The sequence below is a fragment of the Tribolium castaneum genome, chromosome 9 (assembly GCF_031307605.1).
Source record: "Tribolium castaneum strain GA2 chromosome 9, icTriCast1.1, whole genome shotgun sequence".
In the NCBI taxonomy this organism is placed as follows: domain Eukaryota; kingdom Metazoa; phylum Arthropoda; class Insecta; order Coleoptera; family Tenebrionidae; genus Tribolium; species Tribolium castaneum.
Genome location: NC_087402.1, coordinates 6,347,322 through 6,372,731, shown reverse-complemented (window position 1 = coordinate 6,372,731; position 25,410 = coordinate 6,347,322). Strand labels below are relative to the sequence as shown.

General features: G+C 35.9%; 7 protein-coding genes across 16 annotated transcripts in view; 6 read left to right on the top strand and 1 right to left on the bottom strand.

Moving 5' to 3' along the window:
- LOC664485 (uncharacterized protein) overlaps window positions 1–25,410 on the bottom strand; it is an 86,743-nt gene that overhangs the window by 37,610 nt on the left and 23,723 nt on the right. The window lies entirely within an intron of this gene.
- On the top strand, window positions 360–2,179 carry LOC664471 (probable cytochrome P450 6a14). The gene is made up of 3 exons (XM_008194047.3): window positions 360–1,577; window positions 1,628–1,879; window positions 1,933–2,179. The coding sequence occupies exons 1-3, from the start codon at window positions 437–439 to the stop codon at window positions 2,097–2,099; spliced, it is 1,560 nt and encodes a 519-aa protein (XP_008192269.1). The 5' UTR covers window positions 360–436; the 3' UTR covers window positions 2,100–2,179.
- LOC664469 (cytochrome P450 6BQ8) lies at window positions 2,443–4,309 on the top strand. 3 transcript variants are annotated; one of them, XM_064358625.1, is made up of 4 exons: window positions 2,443–2,535; window positions 2,597–3,738; window positions 3,785–4,036; window positions 4,084–4,309. In XM_064358625.1, the coding sequence occupies exons 2-4, from the start codon at window positions 2,607–2,609 to the stop codon at window positions 4,248–4,250; spliced, it is 1,551 nt and encodes a 516-aa protein (XP_064214695.1). In that variant the 5' UTR covers window positions 2,443–2,535; window positions 2,597–2,606; the 3' UTR covers window positions 4,251–4,309.
- Window positions 5,263–6,928, top strand: CYP6BQ9 (cytochrome P450 CYP6BQ9). The gene is given in 3 exon segments (NM_001190793.1): window positions 5,263–6,409; window positions 6,458–6,709; window positions 6,762–6,928. Coding segments are annotated over 3 exon segments (1,566 nt in total).
- On the top strand, window positions 7,689–9,498 carry CYP6BQ10 (cytochrome P450 6BQ10). The gene is made up of 3 exons (NM_001170778.1): window positions 7,689–8,832; window positions 8,882–9,133; window positions 9,182–9,498. Exons 1-3 carry the CDS (start codon window positions 7,689–7,691, stop codon window positions 9,346–9,348), a joined length of 1,563 nt encoding a protein of 520 aa, NP_001164249.1. The 3' UTR covers window positions 9,349–9,498.
- LOC664465 (cytochrome P450 6BQ11) lies at window positions 10,017–11,952 on the top strand. 2 transcript variants are annotated; one of them, XM_970470.4, is made up of 4 exons: window positions 10,017–10,153; window positions 10,203–11,354; window positions 11,404–11,655; window positions 11,707–11,952. In XM_970470.4, exons 2-4 carry the CDS (start codon window positions 10,211–10,213, stop codon window positions 11,871–11,873), a joined length of 1,563 nt encoding a protein of 520 aa, XP_975563.1. In that variant the 5' UTR covers window positions 10,017–10,153; window positions 10,203–10,210; the 3' UTR covers window positions 11,874–11,952.
- LOC664463 (cytochrome P450 6BQ12) lies at window positions 13,119–15,258 on the top strand. The gene is made up of 5 exons (XM_064358729.1): window positions 13,119–13,136; window positions 13,250–13,484; window positions 13,534–14,679; window positions 14,728–14,979; window positions 15,030–15,258. Exons 3-5 carry the CDS (start codon window positions 13,536–13,538, stop codon window positions 15,197–15,199), a joined length of 1,566 nt encoding a protein of 521 aa, XP_064214799.1. The 5' UTR covers window positions 13,119–13,136; window positions 13,250–13,484; window positions 13,534–13,535; the 3' UTR covers window positions 15,200–15,258.

Below are 25,410 nucleotides of genomic sequence, written 5' to 3'. Positions count from 1 at the left end.
AATAATTATTAAATAAAATAAAAAACTAAATAATCAACTAAAATAATTTTCCCCTGAACTTATAAAATTACTCTGAACAAAAAAAATAGTACCTACCATTGAAAATTAAAAAAAACTTTCGTTGCTCGAGGATGTGTCTTGTAGGACGTCCAAGAATGAGAACGAATCAGTTTGCTTAAAGTTTGTAATTTTGTTATCAAATAAACAACTTGTCATTGTTCTCAGCTAATTTCATGTCTGTAATAGTTCGGAGTGAATTCATCATGACAAGCAATAAAAACCGAAAGTTGTTTTGAACTCAGCGTTTATCTTCGTTGCCAAGAGCAACACAACAATAATTTTACAATAAATACGCACGGTACTGGTCTGATATCACATTCATTCAAAGTACTATAATCAAGTAAATGTGTCTGTGTTAAAGTGAATAATTAGTGCAATGCTTTTCTCAGACTCGCTTATTGTTGACTTAGTCACAATAATTTCAACTATAGTGGTTGTGTCCATCGCTTACTGCAAATGGAAATTGTCGTACTGGAACAATACCGGCTTACCAACTCTATCACCAGTGTTCCCATTCGGGGACACGAAGGAACTACTCCTTGGCCAAAAATCATTCGGTGAACAATTTCAAGATTTGTATAAAGAAATACGGGCCAAAGGCTGGAAACATGCCGGTGTTTACCTAGCCATTCAACCATTCTACCTCCCAGTTGATCCAAAAATCATCAAACATATCTGGCAAGTTGATTTCCAACATTTTGTCAATCATGGCAATTACATCAATGAAGAAGTTGACCCCTTAAGTGGCCATTTATTCAACTTGGAAGACGCAAAATGGAAAGAAATGAGAGTTAAGCTAACCCCTACTTTCACCTCCGGAAAAATGAAAATGATGTTTCAAACTCTGGCCGATTGTACACACGGTTTAAAGACAATTATGAACGAATGCGCAACAAGCGGCACTCCAATCGAAATCAAAGACGTTTTGGGACGTTTCACTACCGATATCATCGGCTCCGCTGCATTCGGGCTTGAATGCAACAGCCTTAAAGACCCGGACTCGACTTTCAGAAAATACGGAAAAAAAGTCTTCGAGTTGCAAGGATGGGAACGAATAAAAGTTTTGGCACAATTCGCTTTGCCTCACAGTTTTTTGCGTGCGATCAAGTTCAAGCAAACACAATCGGACGTTGAGAAATTTTTCATGAAAGTAGTGCGTGATACGGCTGACTACAGGGAGAAAAACAAAATTTACAGAAAGGACTTTATGCATTTGTTGCTACAGTTGAAAAATCGCGGCAAAGTCAGTGATGACGAAAAGGTCACTCAAGAGAATGGGAAAACTGGGGAGAAAGCATTGACGATGAATGAAGTCGCGGCACAAGCTTTTGTATTTTTCCTTGCCGGATTTGAAACGTCTTCGACTCTTATGACATTCACTCTCTATGAACTGGCAACGAACCCCGATATTCAGGGAAAACTTCGTGAGGAAATAAACACAGTTTTGGCCAAGCATGACGGCCAAATGACATACGAAGCAATGATGGAAATGACTTATATGGAAAAAGTGTTGAACGGTAACGTTTTTCTCCCATTTTCGCTGTAAATATAATTTTTTGATTTATAGAAACGTTAAGAAAACACCCTCCTATTCCGTTTTTGTTCAGAAGGTGTACAAAAGACTACACTATACCTGAAACTTCCGTCAAACTCAGAAAGGGAGACGATGTTGGCATTTCAATCGTAGGAATACATAATGATCCTGAATATTACCCAAATCCTGAAAAATTCATCCCTGAACGATTTAATGAAGAAAATAAAAATGCACGACCCCCATTCACATGGATTCCTTTCGGTGAAGGACCAAGAATTTGTATTGGTAACTCACTAATTTTTAACACGATATATTTGCTAAAACAACATTATTTCAAGGTTTGCGATTTGGAATGTTACAAAGCAAAGTTGGATTAACAGCGCTTTTGAAAAACTACAAAATATCGTTGAGTTCGAAAACTAAGATGCCTCTAGAAATGGAAAAAAGTGGACTGGTTACAACGGTGGAAGGGGGCATGTGGCTAAATGTCGAAAAAATAAATTAAGATTTATTGTGATTCCGATGACTCAGTATTTATATGAAATACCTTCCTATTTGAATAAAGTTTTCATATTAAAAAAAATCGTTCTGTATTTTATTTTAATTTCTCGAAGGAAGAAAACCAGATCTACTGTATACAAAAAAATTATAAAATGTACAATCTGGTGTTGTCTAGTTAAAAACATTGTCTGTAAGTAATAATAATAAAATAATTGCTCATTATGAAAAGCTTACTTGGTTCAGTTGTGTTTTTAATAAATAAATAGCTATTGTTTCAAAAAATGAGGTAATAAGATAATAAAGTTTTATAAATGTGCCTACAAATTGAACCAATGAGCAATAGAATGTTAAAATATGTTATCACTAGACAACAAACACATAAATTAAATGTGTTATCAAATGTGCAACCTTACTTAATTTACTTCTAGTTCTCATTAAATGTAAGACAACCGTGCAGTAAGTTTGTATTTACTTAATAACCTGGTCAATTTATAATTTCAGATAATTCAAAATGCTTTTAAACAATTTTACACTTAATATACTCGCAGTGTTTATAACGGTACTAGTTGGTGTAATAGTTTATTTTAAATGGCATTTGTCGTACTGGGATCGCCTAGGTGTTCCCAGCTTAAGTCCAGTTTTATTTTTCGGAGACACGAAAAACCTTATCCTTTCAAAATGCACAATCGGAGAACAATTTAGAGTTTTTTATAACAAATTTAAATCAAAGGGTTATAAGCACGGTGGTATTTTCTTTGGGCCGATACCCTTCTACATCGCTATAGATCCAGAAATCATCAAACATATCCTACAAAAAGATTTCCAACATTTCATGAATCACGGATATTACATAAACGAAGAAGACGATCCTTTGACTGGCCATCTTCTCAACTTGGAAAATGTTAAATGGAAAAACATGAGAGCGAAACTAACCCCGACTTTTACTTCCGGAAAAATGAAAATAATGTTCCAAACTTTGGCCGATTGTACCACTGGTCTAAAAAAAGTCATGGACGATTCAGCTCTAAACCACACTCCGGTAGATATCAAAGATATTTTTGGACGTTTCACGACTGATATCATCGGATCGGTTGCTTTCGGTATTGAGTGTAACAGTCTCGAAAACCCTGACGCGGAATTTCGGAAATACGGTAAAAAAGTCTTCGAAATTGATTTTTTTGGCAGAATTAAAACGCTTTGTACGTTCGCTATTCCACACCCAATTCTCCGATTGTTCAGATTTAAATTTTACAATTCTGATGTCGCAACATTCTTCATGGACGCAATTCGTGAAACCGTCAACTACCGAGAGAAAAACAATATTTACCGCAAAGATTTTATGCATTTGTTGTTGCAATTGAAAAACCGGGGTTTGGTCACAGATGATGAAAAAATAACCGGCGATAAAGATATCGTGACAGAAGCTTTAACTATGAATGAACTCGCAGCACAAGCCTTCGTTTTCTTCTTAGCCGGTTTTGAGACGTCATCCACGGCAATGACTTGGGCTTTGTACGAACTGGCGATAAACCCAGACGTTCAACAAAAATTAAGAGCAGAAATAAACGATGTTTTGAGAAAACACAACAAATTAACTTATGAAGCCATGATGGACATGACTTACATGGAAAAAGTTATTTGTGGTAACAATTTCATTATTTTTAAGAAAATCACGAAATGTCTTTTCAGAAACTCTGCGAAAGTACCCTCCAATACCAGTACTTACACGAAAGTGCACAAAAGACTACACTATCCCCAACACTTCCATTCAACTCCAACGAGGAGTTTCAGTCTCTGTTCCAGTTTTAGCGCTTCACACTGACCCTGAATATTATCCAAATCCAGAAAAATTCGATCCTGATCGTTTTAATGACGAGAATGTTAAAGCTAGACCCGGATTTACTTGGCTTCCGTTTGGTGAAGGACCAAGAATTTGTATTGGTACGCTTATTTCGAAATTTGTTAAAAAATTGAATTATTTTTCGTAGGGTTAAGATTCGGATTGTTACAAAGTAAAGTTGGACTGACCGCAGTTTTGAAACATTATCGAATTAAATTGAATCATAAAACGCAACTTCCTGTAACACTGAACCCACGATCGTTTATCACTTCCGCAAAAGGTGGAGTCTGGTTGGATGTGGAAAAAATAGATTAAGACTTTCTGGCATGATATTTATGATGGAAGTAAATAAATACAATAAATTATAAAATCTTTCAACATCTTAATGTACTCTTACACATGTTTAAATCACTACTTGAATCATTCATTCTAAAAATAACTTCAAGTAGATACGTACTGATAAAACGGGGTATGATCAATAAAATCAGCGAATGGGCCCACAGTTCTGTTCCCTTATTCTGTACCAATTTTAAAATACAATTTGTGAACCTTTGGCTGTAAAATATTGCTATTAATGCTGTTATCATAATATAACTTTGTAAAGATTGTGCTGTTGCTATTAGGAGTGGTTTCAAAGATTTTCGAGATTTTGAATCAACAGACAACTGAAAAGAACCTGGAAGCCCTTTAATTTCATTTAACATGTAGTTATTTATTGAAGAAACCTCGTACGTTTAGCATGTCATGAGTTTATAAACACTTATCGTTTATCGTCAAAATACACTCGCTGTCATAAGAAAAGTACCACGCAAACAAATTATAGCTATAACGATCAAATTCTAATAAAGCAATCCCTCCAACTTAAATAAATATAAAAGGACAAAAAAATGTAGTTTTTCTTCATGTAAGTGTAAACAAAAAACACATAAACGGCTATTTTGCAGAAATTGTTTTCTTAAACTAAATAGCAAATCAATCTTCTCGAAGGTAGAAAAATGATTACCATTTGAAGTGGTTTTAATCCCTTCTACGGAATTTCTCCTTTAATTTATTCGTTATCGCATCATAGTTGCTTTACATTTTCAGAACGGTGCAGTTCATGTGGCGGTGAGTATAATAACGCAACGATGACTCCAAAATATTTTTCATCGGCAAGAATTTCCTAAAGTCATACTAACTGAAATACGACTATATAAATGAGCTTTGGCTGATATCTATTTAGTAGTTTTAACAGACACATGTGAATCTTCTCAACATTGTAAGTATTGTTATAATAGGCAACAAATTGGTTCAAACAAAATAAATTTCAGGAGGATTTGTTAATAACATGACTCTAATAACAAACAACCTTATGTTTGATTTAATTGCAATTCTCGCAACAGTTCTAGTTTGCGTAATTGCATATTTAAAATGGCATTTAACGTACTGGAATCGACTAGGTGTTCCAAGTTTGAATCCTGTATTATTTTTCGGAGATGCTACAGACTATCTCTTTGGGAAATGTGGTGTGGGCGAGCAGTTTGCGAAATTTTATGGCAAATTTAAATCAAAGGGTTATAAACATGGTGGAGTTTTTTTGGGACCAAAATGCTATTACGTGCCAGTAGATCCAGACCTCGTTAAACATATCATGCAAAAAGATTTCCAACATTTCATGAATCACGGATTTTATATAAATGAAGAAGTCGACCCTCTAACTGGAAACTTGTTCAGCTTAGAAGATGCAAAATGGAGAAACATGAGAGTTAAACTAACACCGACCTTTACTTCTGGAAAAATGAAGATGATGTTCCAAACTTTGGCCGATTGTACTCGAGGTCTTAAGGAAATTATGGACAATTTGGCCTTAAATCATGCCCCGGCTGACATCAAAGAAATCTTGGGTCGTTTCACTACTGATATCATTGGATCAGTTGCTTTTGGTATCGAATGTAATAGTCTTAAAAACCCTGATGCTGAATTTAGAAAATACGGACGAAAAATTGTCGAAACTGGATTTATAGACCGAATTAAAGTATTCCTCGTGCTCTCAATACCTCATGCTTTGCTTCGATTTTTAAGATTTAAATTTACAAACACTGAGGTGGAAACATTCTTCATGGGTGCTATTCAAGACACCGTCAACTATCGAGAGAAAAATAGCGTCTATCGTAAAGATTTTATGCATTTATTGCTTCAATTGAAGAACCGCGGTTTAGTCGCTGATGATGAAAAAATAACAGATGATAAAGGAAACATAAAAGAAAACGATTTTATAACTATAAACCAACTCGCAGCTCAAGCTTTCGTTTTCTTCTTGGGCGGCTTTGAGACATCATCGACGACAATGTCTTGGGCCTTATAGGAACTGGCAACAAATCAGGACATACAAGAAAAATTAAGAAAAGAAATAAATGATGTTTTAAGCCGACATAACAATAAATTATCTTATGACGCGATGATGGAAATGACTTACATGGACAAAGTCATCAATGGTAACAAATTATATTCGTTATATAACAATTTAAAACTGCTTTTTTCAGAAACTTTACGGAAATATCCACCGTTACCAATCATCCCAAGAGTGTGCAACAAAGATTACACAATTCCTAACACTTCTACTAAACTAAGTCGAGGGACTTCAGTCGCTATCCCGGTTTTGGCAATTCACACCGATCCTGAATATTATCCAAATCCGGAAAAATTCGATCCTGAACACTTCAGTGAAGAAAATATTAAGTCAAGACCCGGGTTTACTTGGCTTCCTTTTGGTGACGGCCCTAGGATTTGCATTGGTATGTGATTTTTTTGTTTTTGGTTAAAACTATGTGATATTCTGCGTTATAGGTATGAGGTTCGGAATGATGCAAAGCAAAGTCGGTTTGGCAACGATTTTGAAGAATTATAAAATCAAACTCAACAACAAAACGGAATTTCCCATCAAAGTGGATCCCAAAAATTTTATTACCACGGCAAAAGGCGGAGTTTGGCTGGATGTAGAAAAGCTGGACTAGGGACAGGGACAAAAGTTTTGACCATATAATACCACGATATGAAAGAAAAACTTACGCTTCTATTTCATTACATTTATGACCGTTGTCCTTAAAATTAATTCGTATATTGTAATTATACTAATTATTATAAGAAACAACATGTTTATTTATTTATGTTTCCATGTACCTAATGACAATAATTTTAATCACTATGTATAAATATTGTCTAAATAAAAGCATGGTCAAAACAGATGTGTTCTCATTTCTCACTATAGGGACCAATTAAACACAAATTCTTTCGTTTACACAAAAAAATACTGCAGTTGCAATTTTGCCATCGTGAATAGAAAAGTCACGACGTACAAAAACACACTTAAGTAAATGATTAACAAAAACTGGTTACGTTTCATTGTAAATAGCGTCAATAATTGTTAGGTTTAAACTTGACCCTCAACAACCAAACCTAGCCAGGCTTTTGCGCCTGTCAGTCGATTCTGCTACCATTCTCTCGTACATTGTGAAAGATTATGTCAGTGATTCTGATGCAGTACTCACGTGTTAAAAACTTCCAGAAAATTAAATCTTTAGGCTAGTTAAGTGAGATAGTGTTAACAGAAAATTAACTACAATTAAAATGAAATTTTTACTTGAGACATTTTAACGTTTCAATAAGTCATAAATAACACATACGTGCGAATTTTCACAAGAGTGTAATAAGTAAGTATTATTCTATAAATAAAAATTCGTCAAAAAACATTAATTTTCAAAGGAATCAACTACAATGACTCTTATCACAAACAACATAACACTCGATTTGGTTGCAATCATCGCAACATTTCTCGTTGGGATAATTGTTTATTTCAAATGGCAATTATCGTACTGGGATCGACTAGGAGTACCCAGTTTAAATCCTACGTTAGTTTTCGGCGACTTTAAGAACTACATTTTTGCGAAATGTTCCCTGGGTGAGCAATTTAAGGAATTGTATGACCAATTTAAATCAAAGGGCTACAAACACGGTGGAGTTTTCGTGGGCCCAAAACCCTTCTATGTTCCAATAGATCCAGAAATCGTACAGCATATTATGCAAAAAGATTTCCATCATTTCATGAACCATGGCAATTATTTCGACGAAAATGCCGATCCATTAAGTGGACATTTGTTCAATTTGGAAGATTCAAAATGGAAAAATATGAGAGTTAAACTAACACCGACTTTTACATCTGGAAAAATAAAGATGATGTTCCAAACTTTGGCCGATTGTACTCGAGGTCTTGACGAAATTATGTACAATTCAGCCTTAAATCACGCCCCGGCTGATATCAAGGATATTTTGGGACGTTTCACTACTGATATAATTGGATCAATCGCTTTTGGTATCGAGTGTAATAGTCTTAAAAACCCTGACGCTGAGTTTAGAAAATACGGCCGAAGAGTATTCGAAGTTGGAATTATAGACAGAATTAAAATAATCTGCATACTTGCGTTACCTGACTCTGTACTTAGGTTATTGAAACTTAAATTTACCAAATCTGATGTTGAAAATTTCTTCATGAATGCTATTCGTGATACAGTCAACTATCGAGAGAAAAATAACATATATCGGAAAGATTTTATGCATTTATTGCTTCAATTGAAAAACCGCGGTTCGGTCACAGACGATGAAAAAGTTACAGATGATAAAGACAACGTAAAAGAAAAAGCTTTGACTTTAAACGAACTCTCAGCACAAGCTTTCGTTTTCTTTTTGGCCGGCTTTGAGACATCATCGACGACAATGACTTGGGCCTTATACGAACTGGCAACAAATCAGGACGTACAGGAAAAATTAAGAAACGAAATAAATAATGTTTTGAGCAGACACGACAATAAACTGACTTATGAAGCGATGATGGAAATGACTTACATGGAAAAAGTTATTCATGGTAATAATTATTTTCATTGTTTAACATATCAGAACCATTTTTTTTTCAGAAACTTTGCGAAAATATCCTCCGCTGCCAATTCTCACAAGAAAGTGCAACAAGGATTACACAATTCCTAACACTTGTATTAAACTACGTCGAGGTACTACAGTCGCTATTCCAGTCTTGGGACTTCACACCGATCCTGAATATTATTCAAACCCGGAAAAATTCGATCCTGAACATTTCAGTGAAGAAAATGTTAAGTCAAGACCCGGATTTACTTGGCTTCCTTTTGGTGACGGTCCCAGAATTTGCATTGGTACGATAATTTTGGTTCTTAGCTAAAATTTACCAACAAATTTTGCAGGTTTGAGATTCGGAATGTTACAGAGCAAAGTTGGTTTGACGGCAATTTTAAAAAATTATAAAGTCACACTGAGCAACAAAACGAAATTTCCAGTCACACTGGATCCAAAATCTTTTATTACGACGGCAAAAGATGGAATTTGGTTGGATGTAAAAAAACTGGATTGAGGCAAAAATAATTACGAGTACAAGTACTTGAGTATTTTTGTTTTTTCATTACATTACTCATTACATTACATTACTCCTCACATAAGTTTTATAACCCTTGTCCCCAATTAAAAATAAATTTTGTAATTAAAATAATTTTAAAAAGCAAAATGTGTAGTTTTAATTTCCTTTAAAAAAGCATGTTTGTGAGCAAACACAAAAAATTTAATACTTAATGTTTTAATAAATGTCAGTGCTAGTTCTGACTTGATTTAGTTTGGTGAAAGACCAAGAATTTAAGTTTTGATAAAAAAATTTAAATTTTCTTTAGTCCGATTTTCAGGCTTAAGGTTTGGTTTGTTACAAAAGTAAGATTGACTGCAATTTTGAAAAATTATGAAATCAAACTGAACAACAAACGAAATTTCCGATAACACTGAATCATGTTCTTATCACGAAATGTGAAATTTGGTTGTAGATAGAGAAAATAGATTTGATTTTTTTTAGAAATCAAAAATTTATTGTCATGTAGTTTTTCATGTTTTTAATTGAGGTGAATAACTAAATATCAAAAATCCAACATAAATGCAACCACCATTAGAAAAAAACATCGTACTTATATACTTGTTAATCATCCACATATTTCTAAAAATAAGTGCACATAAAGTTTCGTTTGGCGCCAAAATAGTAACCACACAATGACTGCCAGATATCTTATCAATTATCAGGAATTTCCCGACGTCACACAAATTCAATAATATAAAAGCGTTTTGTTGATAATTGTTTAGTATAGTTATATGAGATACATGTGAGTTTTCACAACCTTGTAAGTATTATTATAATAAAAAAAACTTGCACCAAACAGTAGTTTTCAGATGTTAACATGTCTCTTATAACAGACAACCTAACATTCGATTTAGTTGCAATTCTAGCAACAATCCTAGTTGGGATAATTGTTTACTTCAAATGGCAGTTGTCGTACTGGGACCGCCTAGGTGTACCAAGCCTAAACCCTGTGTTATTTTTCGGCGATATCAAAGATTTTATTCTTGCAAAATGTACCCTTGGTGAGCAATTTAAAGAATTTTATGGCAAATTTAAATCAAAGGGCTACAAACACGGTGGCATTTTCTTGGGTCCGAAACCCTTTTATGTCCCAATAGACCCAGAACTCGTCAAACATATTATGCAAAAAGATTTCCAACATTTCGTTAATCATGGCAATTATTTCGACGAAGATGCCGATCCATTAAGTGGACATTTGTTCAATTTGGAAGATGCCAAGTGGAAAAATATGAGAATTAAACTAACACCGACTTTTACTTCTGGAAAAATCAAAATGATGTTTCAAACTTTGGCCGATTGCACTCGCGGTCTTAAAGAAATTATGGACCATTCGGCCCTAAATCACGCCCCGGCTGATATCAAGGATATTTTGGGACGTTTCACAACTGATATCATTGGATCAGTTGCTTTTGGTATCGAGTGTAATAGTCTTAAAGACCCGGATGCTGAGTTTAGAAAATACGGCCGAAAAGTTTTCGAAGTTGGATTTATAGATAGACTTAAAACCATCTGCATACTGTCACTACCTCATCCCGTGCTCCGATTCTTCAAATTAAAATTTACTAAATCCGACGTCGAAAAATTCTTCATGAGTGCTATTCGTGACACTGTCAACTATCGAGAGAAAAATAACATCTATCGTAAAGATTTCATGCATTTATTGCTCCAATTGAAAAACCGTGGTTTCGTCGCCGACGACGGAAAAGTAACAGATGAGAAAGAAAACGTAAAAGAAAAAGCTCTGACTTTAAACGAACTCTCAGCACAAGCTTTCGTTTTCTTTTTGGCCGGCTTTGAGACATCATCGACAACAATGACTTGGGCCTTATACGAATTAGCAACAAATCAAGACGTACAGGAAAAATTAAGAAACGAAATAAATAATGTTTTGAGCAGACACGACAATAAACTGACTTACGAAGCGATGATGGAAATGACTTACATGGAAAAAGTTATTCATGGTAATAAATATCTTCATTGTTTAACAGATGAGTACCAATTTTTTTTCAGAAACTTTGCGAAAATATCCTCCTTTGCCAATTCTCACAAGAAAGTGCAACAAGGATTACACAATTCCTAACACTTCTATTAAACTAAGTCGAGGTACTGCGGTCGGAATTCCAGTTTTAGCACTTCACACCGATCCTGAATATTACTCAAATCCAGAAAAGTTCGATCCTGAACATTTCAGTGAAGAAAATGTCAAAACTAGACCCGGATTTACTTGGCTGCCTTTTGGTGATGGACCCAGAGTTTGTATTGGTATGATTAAATCTTTTTTTAATTAAAAGAATTATTTATAATGTTTTTCAGGTTTGAGATTTGGAATGCTACAGAGCAAAGTCGGTTTAACAGCACTTTTGAAGAATTATAAAATCAAGTTGAGCAAAAAAACGGAACTTCCCATCAAATTGGATCCGAAATCTTTTATTACGACGGCAAAAGGCGGAATTTGGTTGGATGTAGAAAAACTGGACTAGGGAGAAAATCCTTGTTCTTGTACATAACTTATAAAAATATTTGATGCTTTTTGTGCTTAATAAATATGACTGAATTTGACTGGTATTTCATTTATTTGAAACCGCTCTCCTTAAATTTAACTCCTACGTAATTAAATAATAATTTTACACATGCTGGGAAATCTTATATCCTTTTACTATTAAAATGCGCTTGGTGACACAAAACATATCATTGAGTACATCTGTACACACAATAAACATAATTGAGGTATGATTGCAGTACGAGATTATTTTCACAATGTCGAATAAAGGTTATCCTATATTAGTTACCTAGTTGATTGGTATTTTGGAAACCATTTAAAAAAAGTGCCAACAAATTAATTAAAAATTAAAATTAAAGTTTTACTTGAAACATTTTTTTTATTTTTTTTATAAAATCATTATTAATACTGGCATTGCTCTAATTTGGAAAGTATCCTACTGATAAACCGTTTGACAAATCATGATGATCATACTACTACAGCATGACTTTCAAAAACTGTGTTCATATAAAACAAAAGATGACTGGAAAGATTTTTCAGTCGAATATTGCGATGTCCATTATGCAGTTGGAAAAAGTTATAAAATTTAGAAACAGTGTCAAAACAAAAATTTCACTGTTTATACAAACCAAAATTATTGTGTGCGTTTTCGTTTTACGTTGAAAGTGTGAATTAATAGTTATAAAATGTTAGTGATGTGAAAATTAAATCAACGATCAAGTGCTTCGAAAAATAATCGAAAATTCAAACAAATGGAGATGCAAAGGAATTTTTTAATGAAATAATTTGATAAAACCCAAAATCGAATATTTTGGTCTTATTTTTAATAATATAAACATCTGAAATGCAGTTTTTATCCTGTAGTAATAAATTATTTAGTAAAATGCACTGGGACTTTTTATTACAATTACAACTTAAATATCTACATAAATTTTATGTTTTGTAAACTTATGTATAGAAATAAACAGCCAGAATTTAATACGATGATTTAACAACTACTGGACGGAGATTAGTTTTATCATAGTCACGCTGGAACTGCTATGAAATCGAAAGTGGGAGAAAGTACAGATTCATCAGAATGACTCAACATTATTCTCAATACCACAATCATTTGAAAACACGGCAGTGCTTGTTGTCTTTCAACGAACAACTTGCATACAAAATTAAAATGTAAAAATATTAGTATAACACCTATAATTAAAAAAAAACAATTATATTAAAATTCTTTAATTTGTTATTAAATGTAAGTATACTAAGAAATTAATTACAGCAGAAATCTAGCAGAACTAAGTACCAACAAAGCCAAAACTACAAAAACTGGTTTCATTCTCACAGTAAATAAGTCAGTAATTGTAGGTTTCAATTATGACCTCCAACAACATAATGTAGCTGGGTTTTTGCGCCAGTTAATCGAGTCTGATGCCACCAATGAGTCGTATATTGTGAAAGATTAGCGATTATGACAACGCCAAAGTTCCATATCAGCACCTCTCAAATAAGAGTATAAAATCAAGTCATTAAAAATTAATAAAATCAGTGTCAAATCAAGTGAGAGTGAGTGTTAATATCAAAAGCAATAGCCATTTGAAAAGTATGTACTAAGCATTCCCTCGCAATTTTTTCCAATAACTAATTTTCAGAAATGGCAATTTTCACGTCAAGCATTTTCATCGACATAATAACCATAATCACAACAGTGCTCGCCTTAACCATCGCATTTTTCAAATGGAAATTGACATTTTGGGAAAAACTCGGTGTGCCAACTCTGAATCCGGTTCTTTTCTTCGGAGATGCGAAAAATATCTTATTGGGAAAACGGCAAGTTGGTGTGGAATTTATCGACTACTACAAACAGTTCAAACCAAGAGGCCTAAAGCATGGTGGTGTCTACCTTGGCCCTAGACCATTCTGGGTCATCACTGATCCTGGTTTGATAAAACACATTTTACAAATTGATTTTCCCCATTTTATTAACCATGGCACGTACGCTGATGAAGAAAATGATCCACTGAGTGCACATTTGTTCAGTTTGGAAGGTACTAAGTGGAAAAATATGCGAACGAAGATGACACCGACTTTCACATCCGGAAAAATGAAAATGATGTTTCAAACCTTGGTCGACTGCACACCGGGTTTGAAGGACATCATGGACGAACACGCGAGTAAAAAAAAAGCCGTAAATATCAAAAATATTTTAGAGCGATTTACAACCGACATTATCGGTTCTGTCGGCTTTGGAATTGAGTGCAATAGTCTCAAAGACCCAGATTCCCTATTCCCAAAATACGGGAAAAAAGTCTTCGACTTAACCCCAGCCGAACAACTTAAACAAAGTCTTCTCTTTTTCCTACCCAACCCTGTGCTGAAAGCAATGAAGTTTAGGATAACTAACAAAGATGTTGAAGATTTTTTCATGAAAACGGTCCGTGAAACGGTGCTTTACAGAGAAAAAAACAACATCTATCGCAAAGATTTCATGCATTTGCTTCTCCAACTTAAAAATAGAGGAACGGTGACCGACGATGAGAAAATAATTGACCACAGTAACCAAAAACAAGAACCAGCTTTGACTATGAACGAACTGACGGCCCAAGCGTTTGTATTTTTTCTCGCCGGTTTTGAAACTTCATCAACCACCATGACTTTTGCTTTATATGAACTGGCAACCAACCCAGACATTCAAGAAAAATTAAGAAACGAAATTTGTACAGTACTTGAAAAGCACAACAACGAATTAACGTATAATGCAATTGCGGAAATGACGTACATGGACCAAGTTCTGCATGGTAAAAATTTATTTTTTGTTTGCCTAAACTATTTATTGTGTTTAACAGAAACTCTGAGAAAATATCCCCCGCTACCAATTTTACAGAGACAGTGCAACAAGGATTACATCGTCCCGGAAACAAATATTCGCATTCCGAAAGGCGTCGATGTTGCTATCACAATTTTGGCGTTGCACCGAGATCCGGAATTTTACCCAAATCCCGAAGTTTTCGATCCTGAACGGTTTAATGAAGAAAATAAGAATGCGAGAACGCCGTTCACGTGGCTTCCGTTTGGAGACGGGCCCAGAGTTTGTATTGGTACGTTTTGTTATAACACTATTGTCAGTTTTTAAGACAATGTTCCGCAGGATTACGCTTCGGAATGATGCAAAGTAAAGTCGGTCTTACAGCTTTACTAAAGGACTACAGAGTCACTTTAAATAAGAAGACCAAAGTTCCCTTGGAAATGAGCAAAAACAGCTTCATTATAGCGGCAGAAGGCGGAATTTGGTTGGACATTGAAAAAATTAATACCTAATTTAAAGTGTTTTGTTTGTCAATAAAAGCGAGAACGTTATGTTTATCACAAATTGACAAGCGTAGTTGGTTGCTAACATAAAATATTAAGTTCCTTTCGAGTGTTGCACTTACTTTCTTAATCAGCGGATTTGAAAAGCTTGTGCTCTTTGCGGAGGTAGAAAAATCCATTAAAATAATAAGCGTAAGTGTACTTTTAACACAAGACATGTAAAAGGATTTGAGTGCATTTGCAATGAGTGCTAATTAGTCGTAATACTTTAGTTCAAGTGCACATTTACCCGGTGGAAATCGCAAAGTTCACTAATTGTAAAGTCCACTGCGTCCGCTTGAAATGAAAGAAATAATAATAAGAATAAAGAACAACAATTCGGATCTAACTTTTGACTCTTTTCAAAACATAATGTTGAGTGTACTGAAGAAGTGTTGCTACTTACGAGCGCCAGGAGGTGAAACGCTTACCTGAAACAAAAAAATATTTAATTTTAATAAATCGTCTCAGAAATAAATGTTTGTTCGAATAAATGTTGATTTACAATAAAAATTCTTCATCGATGTGTAAGATATGTGGACAAAATGCGGGTATGCCGCAGTGCCGATGTTGCAAAATTGTATTCAAAGACAAACAAGACAGCGCACAAATAAAGAGAGTGGAGTTACAAAACGGGTGGATATTTTCCTCCCATTTGCCGGAATAATATTTTTATTTAAATAGAGTATTTGGAAAACTTAGCGTTTCCTCGTATGAATCCGTAGGAGAAAGTAAACAAACGCAAATGCGTTTTACGTGCAACGTTTTTCCACTTAATAAAACAAACTTGAGGAAATTGGCAAAGCGGCTCTAAGTGTACGTTTTCCATTAGTTCATCGACGAATGAAATCGCTAAATTAGTTGCCGTCTATTTCATCCTTTCGGCCTAAAAATCAAGAACATATCCATCGATGCTTTCGTCAAACGGCCGCGATATTTCCTTTTCCCAAACGGTTTGCTTTTCGTTGAAATTCTCGTTTGTTTAGCTTTCTTCTGATCGACTTATTTCACGGCTCGCAAATTCCAACGTCCCTGCGACTCCCTTATCAAAGACAAAAATATTACTTGATTTTTTATTTTCCGTCAAAGAAATCCGCGTGCGTGCTTGCCGAGATTGGAGTTTCGCACAACTCTCGTAAAGTTATCACAATTTTTCGGCAAAACGGTAAATCAAACGGTGCGTAAAGCATGTAGCTTGACGTTTTATTAACACATAATGAGCCGGACCGCATATTAAACGCGCCGGCCTTTGTAAGTGTGAATGTATTTAGGTGGACATAAATACGGTCTCTTGGAAATATAGGCACGCAATGGCAGAACGCGACGTCGCCTTATCGTCTAGTTAAATCTTTGACCATTGTGAAATTAATTACATCACATAAATCATGTTGAATAATTTATTTCCACATACACCCCGCACGCTGCATATTCTGTCCACGTGAAAACAAGTCAGTTATAAACAACCACTCGCTGCTTATCTTGTTTTTCACCTCGTTCTAATCTGTCTCGCCTCACGCGAATTACTTCAAATTTGATTGGGCAAATGACCTGGCAGCATCGACAGAAACCCCTTGGGCCCGTTGAAGGGCAATAAGTCAGATTTTTAGTGGGCTACAACAGCAAGTTGTGCGGTCATGTAGTTGTTGCCGAAGGCTGTGAACATATATTGCGGACAGCATCGTAAAGTTGCTCGATGCGGTCTCGACCGGAGTTTTCAGCGCTCCGGGCGGCTGTTGGCAAGCCTGTACGTCAATCACACGCGCCGTCAGTCCACATTTGATGTGACATTACGGCCAGCCCTTCAGGACATACCTACCACTACATCGCAACCCCGAGCTAATGATAATGTCTGTTGTTGTTTTCATTGTTTTATTGCGACAACATGTGTCTCCGCTCGTAACTACCAGACATTACTTCGGGAAAGAGCCATCGGACTATTATTCCATAGATACATCGTGCCCCTTTGACCCATAAAACCATACCACGAAAATTGCATCAATCATTCTTAGATCACGCCAATTTTATTGCGAAAAGTTTGCCGGCTCCGTTCAGCAACAATGAACATTGCTGAAAAAATAATCCAATCAACCACAAATTTACTTCAGCATCTCTTGACATTAATTTTAGATCAGAACGACGTCTTCGTCTGGGAGGATTAGGAAATAGTAAAAAAGATTCTCCTTTGCTGCTTTACTTCCTAGTAATTACGGTAAAAAATCGCCGAGAAGACACATTTAACTGCACTTTGCTCCTCTGGTAAAGGGTCGTTTTATCTGTCGACGTAAATTGTTTTTATAATTCAAATATCCCTGACAGGGCGTCATTCGAGCTCTAGGTCGTTACGCCGCTGATGCAGTGTAATTAGAGTTCGTAAAAAATTCGCTTGCCTTTTTATGGCCCGGCAAGTCTTTCGGTAAAATCAGAAAGCGCACATAAATTTTTAATCGACATTGGGAAGCTTCCGACTGGCAAATCAAGAAAGCTTTCGCTTGACAAATGTTTACATTATCAGGGTGAAATATTTACGGCCATCATAACTGGGCCATCCAAACATGTCAGCGACACGGCTGTTATCGCAGAGCCCCGTGAGTGCCGAGAGCATTTTATCTGTGACAGTTACAAGAAAAATGCCCAAGTTAAAAGGTTTAATATCTAGGGAGCTGCTAGGAGACGCCGATTAAAAGTTACGAGCCAGATACGACCCTAATGATTCACGACACTCTCGCACAACAAGCCGTTTTATTCCGTCTCTTAAAAAGTTCTAATTAAAATTTGTAACGCGGAAAATCTCGGACCATATGGAAATATTTTTGCCCAAAATACTGTAAAAGCGGCTGTTATGCCCACCATTGTGTAAAGTTTTTATTACATTAATAAACCCCTGTCGAATTTTTTCCACTTCGCATGCAGAGCCATAATCAAGTAATTGAAAGGGTATTACAGCGAAAACTGTTTTGTGAGAATTTAATATGGGGATTAAATTTTCACAGAGATTCTCCCTTTTAATGCGCCAACGGGATGATATAATCCCGAAACGTCATTGAACTGGACATAACGCACCCAAGTTTCATCTAATCCTCTCCTCCAGAGACGCTTCTTTATGTCTCCACTTTTCCCGATTACCCTTTGTTAAGTATAATCATCGACATTACCAACACAAATTCTTCGTTAAAAATAATTTCTCGGGAATATTCAGCCCTAACATCGTTTGTACATGCCTAGAGAAACATTTATTTACACACCACGATAATTTGCACAGTCTGAAAGGGCATCAAAGCAGACGAGCCCTCAGATGTTACCAATTGCAAACTCTAGCGTACGGAAAATGAAAGGGAAAGCGAGTTCTAATGATAGTTAAGCAAATAAGAAAATTTTCTACTATTGCTTGTCAACGCAAAATTTGGTGATAAAGAAGCAAATCCCGACTCGTTCTCTATTCCGCTACTTCAGGTAAATCCGTGTTAACTCCGGTTGTAAACCTTCCCCAATGGTTCAGTTGCTACAATGGAGTTAGAGAAATTTCAATAATGGCCGCGCATTAGTTAACATTAACGGAATCCTGCAGGACCATAGCCGAAACGACTGTAGAACACTAACATTACTGGATATTATCGTAACATAACAATGAAATAACCGAATATTCTACTATATCCGCCTGAAACTCGTCATAAGTTGTCGGATGATTAGAGATACCAGCGGATGTATGCATGAAGCAAAATGAAAACAACAAGAATTAACTCAGCTACACATAGTTTAAAATCATCACACGACTAGTGTGTCATGAACAAGGACTATTCTGTGTTGTATTGCTCCTGTTTATTAAAATATTAATTACACGAGTGAAGAATTTTCGTAAGAATGACCGAATTCAGTGGTATTTAAAGTAATAGACTACACGCAAATGATATTTTTATGGAAATTTAATTAAAAAAAATTAATACTGAAAAAAATCTGAGGTCGAAGTTTGCTATAAGACGGTTCTTGTCAAAATTAATTATTCAGCTAACAATTACAAATAAATGTCTCCAGAATTGTGTAAACTTAATTACTTTCGCTGCGATGTCAAGTTAATTACAATTTTTTCCATTTTTTGTATAAATTATTCATCAGGGACGTGAACATCTGCTCGCAACAACAAACAAATTATAAAAAATAACAGCGTAAAAATCCGTTATTTATGGAATACTATATGTCTTTGTTGTTACAGTTTTGCTGGAGCTTTGTGCGCGTTGTTATTTTTAACCTGAATAACGGAAAAACGATCTGAGTGTGTGACACAGCGTCCTATTAATAATCGTCGAAGTCTAGTAGAAAAGCCTACACACGCCTGTTGAAATTAAAACTTCTGAAATATGATTTTCATTACTGCTGGACCCGCAGTGCTTTTGGGATTGCCATCGTGGAAATGAAACGGAGAAATTTCAACGTAAATGGCGACCCGCCCAATAATAATAAATAAGAGACGGAATAAATTAGGCAGGTGTGCCGTGCTAGTTTAAGCGGAAGTTATGCCGGGAAGTGCAAATTTGCATTCGCCAAATAATAGAAAATCATAATTCCGGAATCCCCTCTGTAGTTGATAAAGCGCGGCTTGTTTTTACTCCGACTCGTGTGAATTCGTAATGGGTAAAATAAGATCCGAGGAAACTTTAAAATATCTCTAAAGTAAACGATGAAGCATGCACGTGTGGAAGCTAATCCGTAAGAGTTGTGCACTTTACTGCAGCACTAAATGTAACTGCTGTTCTTGCGAACATCACCCTGTTTTCTTCAACAAGTTCATAATTTACTGACATTCATCTCGGAACTCTTGCGATCTTTTGTTATAACTGGCGAAAGGAGCAACAGTAAGAAAGTTGGAGACCGCAAACGTGTGGAACTGCAACAAACTACAACAGCCGTTGATTGCCAACAAGGACAACCATTTAACAATCGTCCAAAGAGGAAACGATGAAAAAGACGCTGACGTAACGGGAAACACGGCAAAGATACGAACAGGATGTGTGTGCGAAAGGGAAATAAAGGGAGAATAGGCCTAATCCTCAGTATAAAAGCTCCCCGGAGTCTGCATCGCAGAACTGTTTTTCACAGCCCGGAATTTCGGACGAAATTCCTGAAACCAAGATTTTATACGCAACTCGCCAATGACAACCCGGAATGCGCAGTAAATGCCCTCCTTATTATTTTAATGTCGTTAAAATATTTTGCTTTATCGCCGGACTGATTCCACAAAAAACCAAACGTGGTGATCGGCTCAAATTCATAAAACTGAAACTTTATGCGAAATCGATGTGTTAACAGTCGTAAATCGAAGAGCGATCATGTAACGTTTCTCCACGAACAAATCATAAGGTCAAACACTGCACAAGCTGCATCTCGTGATCAGACATCCAAAGCGTCTACTTCCTAAATGATCTATCGCTCGATGGCTTACCGTGACTTTTATGATCTATCGCCCAATAAAAACACGCTCGTCATGGCTCCTCTTCGCATACATCACCCACCTTTCCTCCACGTGAAAAGCGCGAAACAAATTTCTTAAAACAACATGCCAAGCTTACGAAATTACTTCGGAAAATCAAATACAACTTTCGGGCAATGCAAAACTTTTGAATAAGGTGACCGAAGTTTCCTGGCAGTGTGTCCATAAAATTAAAAATCACTTAGAGAAAATTCACTCAGCGCGGTTCATTAAGCCCCTTTTGATACGAAACCTGAAATTTTGTATACGAGTTTCCTTTAATGGCTAACCCTTCGACCAAAAGTTCTCAAGTAATTTTGTTAATAAAACAGGATTCTTGCGGTTATTAAAAGTTATCTCGTGCGTTAGCTCCCCTGTAGCGTAAACTTTTCAACAAATTTAACTGCAATAAATTCAAGCTCTCTACTGTTGCAAGCAACAACATCCAGTGCGTGTTCCGGTGCTCTATACACGAAACTGGCAACAAAAGATAGGGTTCGCCTTTGACCCCCCGTCGGGAGGTAATCACCAGGTTTAGGGGAAAGTAACACGTCGGAGAGGCCGTATTTATTAACGGAGAAACTGTTAGACTCCGCCAAACGTGATTTTCCACTCCACACACGCGGCCCATTGTATTACCACTAATTAAAATCTATTCCGGCTTGTGAAAAGTACGCCCCTGCTAATGGACCAGCAGAGGAAGCCATCCTTCCAGCACGCAACAATTTGATAATTGTGGACACGGGGAGGAATTTACCAGCAAAGTGCGCAGATTAGTTATTGGAACGGGTTGAAGTCGGACGCTCTTCGTACATTTATCCAAGAGGCAGTGAGTTCGGTTCGACCCCTCGGTCAACCGCATTGTTAGGGTATTAGGGTGTAATGAATATAAATGTAGTCTAGTGAACTGGACGGCACTTGGTGTGCAACCCGACTTATCCTTGCTCGCGTTCAGATAAATCTCGAAACAGGCTCTTATCTTCATGCCAGAACTCTCCATGCATACGGATTTAATTCCCTACCGAAAGTACGTAAATCTAAAGCGGCCGCACCTGCGGCTTTTTCCCCGACTTTGCCACTGTTTCAAGAATCAATCCGCAGGATTTACGAAAAAAAGCGTTTTTCACGGAATGCTGAATATCGTATTCAAGCTGTGCGCCATCAACAACATTAGCAGACAAAAGGACTGCCGGGCCTCAGGACTCATTTGAGTATACGACGCACGTCGCACACACAAAGTATTAATATCTGCTGCAGCACACCCGATGACGCTTTCCACGGCGCCACCGTTCGCGGCTCCATGAATGCGAACAACGGAGCGCAAAGGACCACAACATGAAAAATAAAGCAAGAGGGGACTCTCCAGATTTACCAAGCCAAAAAATCAATCACTCAAAAAAATCGGTTATTTACAATTTTCACTCTAATCACCTTTAAACTAAGAAAAAAACTTAATATCTACATGTTCTATAATTTACAATTACGTTACTGTATATTCTAGCTGTCTCGACAAGCTCAAAAATACAAAATACATGGTGCAGCTTCGTGTTTAAGTTAAAAAAATACTGCCATATCTCTTGCAAATTGGGCGAACTTGAGTGCCTTAAATTAGACAACGTTTTCATAAATTATTTGTCAGTCTGCTTATAAATCCTCAACACCGCATTACCTTACCTTTGTGAGAAGCTATGTGTATTATACGCGTAGATTTAAGATCCTACAATTTAAACCTATGGTTTACTAAATTATTATTATTCATTACGTATTACATTTTCATCCATCAATGTTTCAGTGATCGTTTACTTATAATGCAATTAAAGTTATCGGTGCAAAATTCCAAAATTCTAATTTCCAAACCACAGTTAATTTGCTACAAAAAAGGTTTTTTGTTGTAAGAAGATATAATTATTTAAATTGAAGTAATTCAACAACAAAAAATACTGCTGACGTGAATCATTTTTGAAAAGTGTTTTTCTAGTTTCTGGTAGTTTAGAAAATAAAAATCGGCATGTGAACTAGTTTTCTATCTTCGTAAATTTTGCTGTCCCATCCGTTATGGCGAACATATAAATGTAGCTCTTATTTATTAAGTCGTGAAACAAGACCAATAATTTTTAATTACCACTGTCCAAGTTTGATATTGTTCAAGTCTTTAATAATTAAAACCTGTCTGAATAAATTGTACTTTACTTTCATACACAGAATTTTTTGTCCCGCCCGTTATGTGTTCTTCGATTTTGTGGTTTAAAAAGTTTGAACAAGTGCCACCCTTTACTTCAAAAATAATTGTTGGAATTAGTACCTTTTAAATTAACAGAATTTTATAACGATTGTTTAACAGCAAAAATATGAGGTCTTTTTTGTGTCCCGTCCGTCATCAATTTCTTTTTCCTGCTCGTATTTCAAATTTTACAATCTAAAAATTTGTTAAAAGTGTCCTGTCCGTTAAATAGAGTGTTTGTTATAATAAATTGAATGCAAAGTTCATAAATCTCCATATTTTATCATTTTACTTTATCTTATTTTATCTTTTTTTATGTTTCTCTGCTTTCTGTTTTCTATTTTTATCTTGTTTCTGTTTGTTTTTGCATTTTATGTACTGCGTTAAATTGAAAAACGTCACCTAGAATTTAAATAAAAAAATATTATTAATTAAAAAAAAATTAGATCATCAAGAGAAGAAGTAAGAAAACTGTAAGTAACAGATGAGTAATTCCATGACAGTAGACCACTTTTAAACCAAATTGCCTGTTAATACATAATACTATTCCATTTACAAAAATTGCAAACAATGTGTTGGTTTTGTATGACTCAGCTTTAAAAAAATGTTCTTAATCTCAAAGTTTGCTTTTTAATCTGTCCTCCACTGCATGCTGTTATCCATTGTTAAACATATCACAGAATGTCGCAATGTAACATTAAAGAATTTCATTTTGCTCTCCTAGAATCTAATTTTGAATTTAATAAAGCGGAGTAAGAAAAAAAAACGCGAAACCTTCAATAGTATAGAAAATAATTGCGAACTGTGACTGCGTCCCCCATATTTGTAACAATATTAGAGGACAAATATTTAGAAGTGCAGTTTTAATTTTTATTTTGTAATCTAAACGCAATACAAAACATGCGTTTAATTTTTGTATCATGCTGGAGGCTTGTATCGTCAATTTAATTCACCTCCGGCAAACCGGGGAGTTCCCGGTTGAGGGAATAATGCAAGTATAAATAACATAAACAAATGGTTATGGGGTGGGAACATAAATAATTCCAGTCGCATCAATCCATCCAAATAATCTGTCCCCTACGGCTGGCTCGACCACCGATAAATCCAATATAACCCCCGCTTGTCACAATCAGTGTTTGTCAATCGCTCACTTACCGACTGAGTCATTGTTTGCGGTGGTGCACCAAAACGATTATCTGTTTTTCGTCAAGACATCTAATTTGAATTGGTTATTAGGGCTGCAAATCTCGAAAGCTCGAGAATGTTAAACGTTAGACCTAGTCCTTTCCTCTCCTTCCCATACGTATATTAAGTGAGTTAATTACAATAGTTGGCCCGAATAACTTACTCTGAATTACGAATAGCGTTAAATTAGTTCGGGCCTAATCCTATTCGATCTCGGATTCGAATTAAAACTTACACATGCTGATATAATCTAGACTGTTAAAGTAATCAGTTCTAGGAGAGCGGCTATATCTTGAAGGGGGCGCGGAGAGACTAGTTTCGTGTAATTAACAGATGGGTTATAGAGTAAATGGAGCAGGAAAGGATGCGGTTTGAGTACTAAGGACCTCTCTAAGGCGGCCGCTTGTCCCCAAGGGTTGGGGGGCGCCTGTTCAGAAAGTTATGTAGGCGAAACGATGGCGTGAAAGCGACTTAATTGTCCATTCACAACTAAATATTTACGAGTAAAGTGAGCTGTTGTGCGAATATTCCAAGGTTCGTTTAGAGTAAATTGTCGGTGATTATTTTCCCGGCGCATCCACCAATTTCGCCTCGCACCCAACGCATATTTCACTTATGGATTTTCGTATAATCGGTTTCCGAAATCTATATTCACACGTGGTGGATTCAATTGAAATTTTCTAGAGAAGATATAATTCTTCTCGCAGAGTCAGATTGCAGGGAGCAACTAGATTTACTACTTATATTCTCCGTCATTTTCTTTTGTGTAACGTCTTCAGACGTAATGGACAGCGTTATTCGGGAACAATAAGAGAAGCACTACTTATATATTGGCGGAGGAATGACTTTATCGTCCGTAATGGATGGCCACTCCTCATTCTTAGACCCACTCGTATTACAACACTAACGATTCTTCCGGCACTTCTTTTTTATTAAAAGCGGCACGAAAATTTACTATCTCATGTTGCGTAACCGTAATCGGATAATAAACGATCAATTCCGTTAATAGAAGTTTGAAAAAATTTCTCGTGACTTTTGCAACGAATTACAATATTGTCAGTTTGGAAGGGTTTATAGGAGATAGATTGCGACTAGTTTTGACTTGTTTATTCGAATGTCTTTAGGCACGCTAACACTAATTTGGAGAGAAGCTAATGTAAAAATAAGTATTTAGGGGTGGAACTGGCGGAATTTGTGGAAATGGAATTCACAGAATAATTTCGTGAAATCACAATTCTAAATATACAAACGCAACTTGGACATTTGACTTAAAAATTTCATGAAACTATTTTTATATTTTATATATGAAAGCAA

Coding starts and splice junctions, on each gene's coding strand:
- LOC664471 (XM_008194047.3), top strand. CDS start 437: ATGCTTTTCTCAGACTCGCTTATTGTTGACTTAGTCACAATAATTTCA. Junction 1,578..1,627: donor TATGGAAAAAGTGTTGAACG/GTAACGTTTTTC, acceptor TTTGATTTATAG/AAACGTTAAGAAAACACCCT. Junction 1,880..1,932: donor AGGACCAAGAATTTGTATTG/GTAACTCACTAA, acceptor CATTATTTCAAG/GTTTGCGATTTGGAATGTTA.
- LOC664469 (XM_064358625.1), top strand. CDS start 2,607: ATGCTTTTAAACAATTTTACACTTAATATACTCGCAGTGTTTATAACG. Junction 3,739..3,784: donor CATGGAAAAAGTTATTTGTG/GTAACAATTTCA, acceptor ATGTCTTTTCAG/AAACTCTGCGAAAGTACCCT. Junction 4,037..4,083: donor AGGACCAAGAATTTGTATTG/GTACGCTTATTT, acceptor TATTTTTCGTAG/GGTTAAGATTCGGATTGTTA.
- CYP6BQ10 (NM_001170778.1), top strand. CDS start 7,689: ATGACTCTTATCACAAACAACATAACACTCGATTTGGTTGCAATCATC. Junction 8,833..8,881: donor CATGGAAAAAGTTATTCATG/GTAATAATTATT, acceptor TTTTTTTTTCAG/AAACTTTGCGAAAATATCCT. Junction 9,134..9,181: donor CGGTCCCAGAATTTGCATTG/GTACGATAATTT, acceptor CAAATTTTGCAG/GTTTGAGATTCGGAATGTTA.
- LOC664465 (XM_970470.4), top strand. CDS start 10,211: ATGTCTCTTATAACAGACAACCTAACATTCGATTTAGTTGCAATTCTA. Junction 11,355..11,403: donor CATGGAAAAAGTTATTCATG/GTAATAAATATC, acceptor ATTTTTTTTCAG/AAACTTTGCGAAAATATCCT. Junction 11,656..11,706: donor TGGACCCAGAGTTTGTATTG/GTATGATTAAAT, acceptor AATGTTTTTCAG/GTTTGAGATTTGGAATGCTA.
- LOC664463 (XM_064358729.1), top strand. CDS start 13,536: ATGGCAATTTTCACGTCAAGCATTTTCATCGACATAATAACCATAATC. Junction 14,680..14,727: donor CATGGACCAAGTTCTGCATG/GTAAAAATTTAT, acceptor TGTGTTTAACAG/AAACTCTGAGAAAATATCCC. Junction 14,980..15,029: donor CGGGCCCAGAGTTTGTATTG/GTACGTTTTGTT, acceptor AATGTTCCGCAG/GATTACGCTTCGGAATGATG.